General features: G+C 43.7%; 1 protein-coding gene across 1 annotated transcript in view; it reads right to left on the bottom strand.

The window, feature by feature from the left end:
• The window catches only part of LOC101851353 (potassium channel subfamily K member 1), a gene marked incomplete at its 5' end in the record, with an annotated part of 47167 nt that overhangs the window by 11250 nt on the left and 34002 nt on the right, over positions 1-1915 (bottom strand). The window contains 1 exon segment of the mRNA XM_013083897.2: positions 1521-1693. Coding sequence (XP_012939351.1) covers positions 1521-1693 — 173 coding nt within the window.

The raw sequence follows: 1915 nt of genomic DNA, 5'->3' as shown, positions 1-1915 counted from the left end.
ACTAACTAACTAACTAACTAACTAACTAAATGTAGTTCTTTTCGCCAACAGCGACACAATTTAGATGGTTTAAGAAGCGAGCCTCGACCCTGACCGTAAGAAGCGAGCCTCGACCCTGACCGTAAGAAGCGAGCCTCGACCCTGACCGTCAGTGTCAGGGCTGACCAGTGCTGAGAATCACACGACGTCCCTGTAGAGATCCCCCCCTTCCCGCAATGTTTAACAAATGTTCTCCTTACACGGGAATTGAACTAACGTCTTTTATCTGTAGTAGAGGCCTTACGGCGCTCGCAACTGCATAAAGTAACATGAGCGCCAGAAGATTAGAGGTGTTACAAGAGAGTAACGAACATAAACAAAGAAGAAGGGGAGATAAAGACGATTGATGTTTGAAAGGAAAGAAGAATCGAACCACACCAGAGCACCGCCAACCACCCACTAACATCTTCTGCGTGCAATGGAAAAGCGCCTTACTGCTTCAGCCCGTGAAGGATGAAAATAAGAGTTTTATGTAAATAGGTTTAACGCCCTTAGCAACACTATCAGGTTTTAAGAGGGGGGACCTCCAAATTAAACGTACATCTCCGATAGGACCTAGCAAAGTGAACAGAGAGCCTTGTAAACTATCCAAAACAATCCAACTTCAAGAAAGTTCCACTGGGGATTCGAACCAGACTCATCTGCATTACAGACCAGCAGGAAATCAACTGAAGTAACAGCGCGCACAAGAAAAGGGGGAAGGGCAGTGAAATTACTGGAACAGTTTATATGTCCTAGACCTTTCTATGGAAGGGGAGACGTTATGGTACTTTTATGATCGCTTGAAACTTGTTTTAAGAAAAAAAATTGATTTAAAATCTACTTCAGGCCCCTATTCTTAAAATAAAAAAGAACAGGTTAACAATTAAAAAGAATAAAGTCAACAAATCTTTTGCAGATGACGACACCACCAAGAGTACCACCGTGTTGGGTCCATATAGTGTGGAGCCCCCAGAAGGGTGTATGAGATAAAGTATGTTCCGAATGAAAGGCTGTAGTAGATCATTGTCAAAATGGCTTGCAGTGACACCAAGCCAAATAAATGTGGCTCTTACTGAGTTGTTTCGACGCAAGAACATGGATGGCTGGTGCCTCTATAAATAAATCATTGATGGTCTGGTCTGGTCTGGTCGACTCAAGTCTCAACTCAAATACAACTATAGAAACATCTTCTAACCACAAAGTTGATCCCTGTTTGTCAAACTTTTATAGCCTAAACCCCCTTTGGTTTCTTTCAGAGGCTGAAATTTTCGAAACGCCCTACTACATGTATTTCCAAGCAGAGCGTTGATTCGTTCGTTAAATAATAATTGTCACTACGAGGGTGATCCTCATAGACACCAAAATCATATGACCTTATGCAATTGCGAGCGCCGTAAAACCCTCTACTATAAAAAAAAATACACCAAAATTACTAAATGGCCCACTCTGTTGGACAATATCGCCTATGTTGGCAAGCACTGCGCTAGATGTACTCGTACCTTATACAAATGTCCCAGCTTCCCGTAGAGCCAGTACAAAAGCTGGCGGGTTGGGATCATGAGTCGTTCCACACATGCCGTGAACAGCACCAGGGTGAGAGGGATACCCACCACCGCGAACAGGATGCAGAACGCCTTGCCAGCGTCACTCAGAGGCGTCACGCGGCCGTAACCTGAGGTGGGCAAAATGCTAAAGTCAGGTACCGTAATTGCTTGTTTAAACAAAGACAGACACAATTGTGGCCATTTTATGAAGGGAAAAGCAAGGAAGACGGACTTTATTTGTTTGATGAGATAAGATAAGATAAGACACATCTTTATTGTCCAGATCCTGGCACACTGGTTTGGTGTTTTGCCATGTGTACACACGCACACACACACACACACACACACAG

This window comes from Aplysia californica, unplaced genomic scaffold (assembly GCF_000002075.1).
Source record: "Aplysia californica isolate F4 #8 unplaced genomic scaffold, AplCal3.0 scaffold00260, whole genome shotgun sequence".
Classification (NCBI taxonomy): Eukaryota; Metazoa; Mollusca; class Gastropoda; order Aplysiida; family Aplysiidae; genus Aplysia; species Aplysia californica.
The sequence above is the reverse complement of the archived record's forward strand: the minus strand, read 5'-3'. Positions and strand labels throughout refer to the sequence as shown.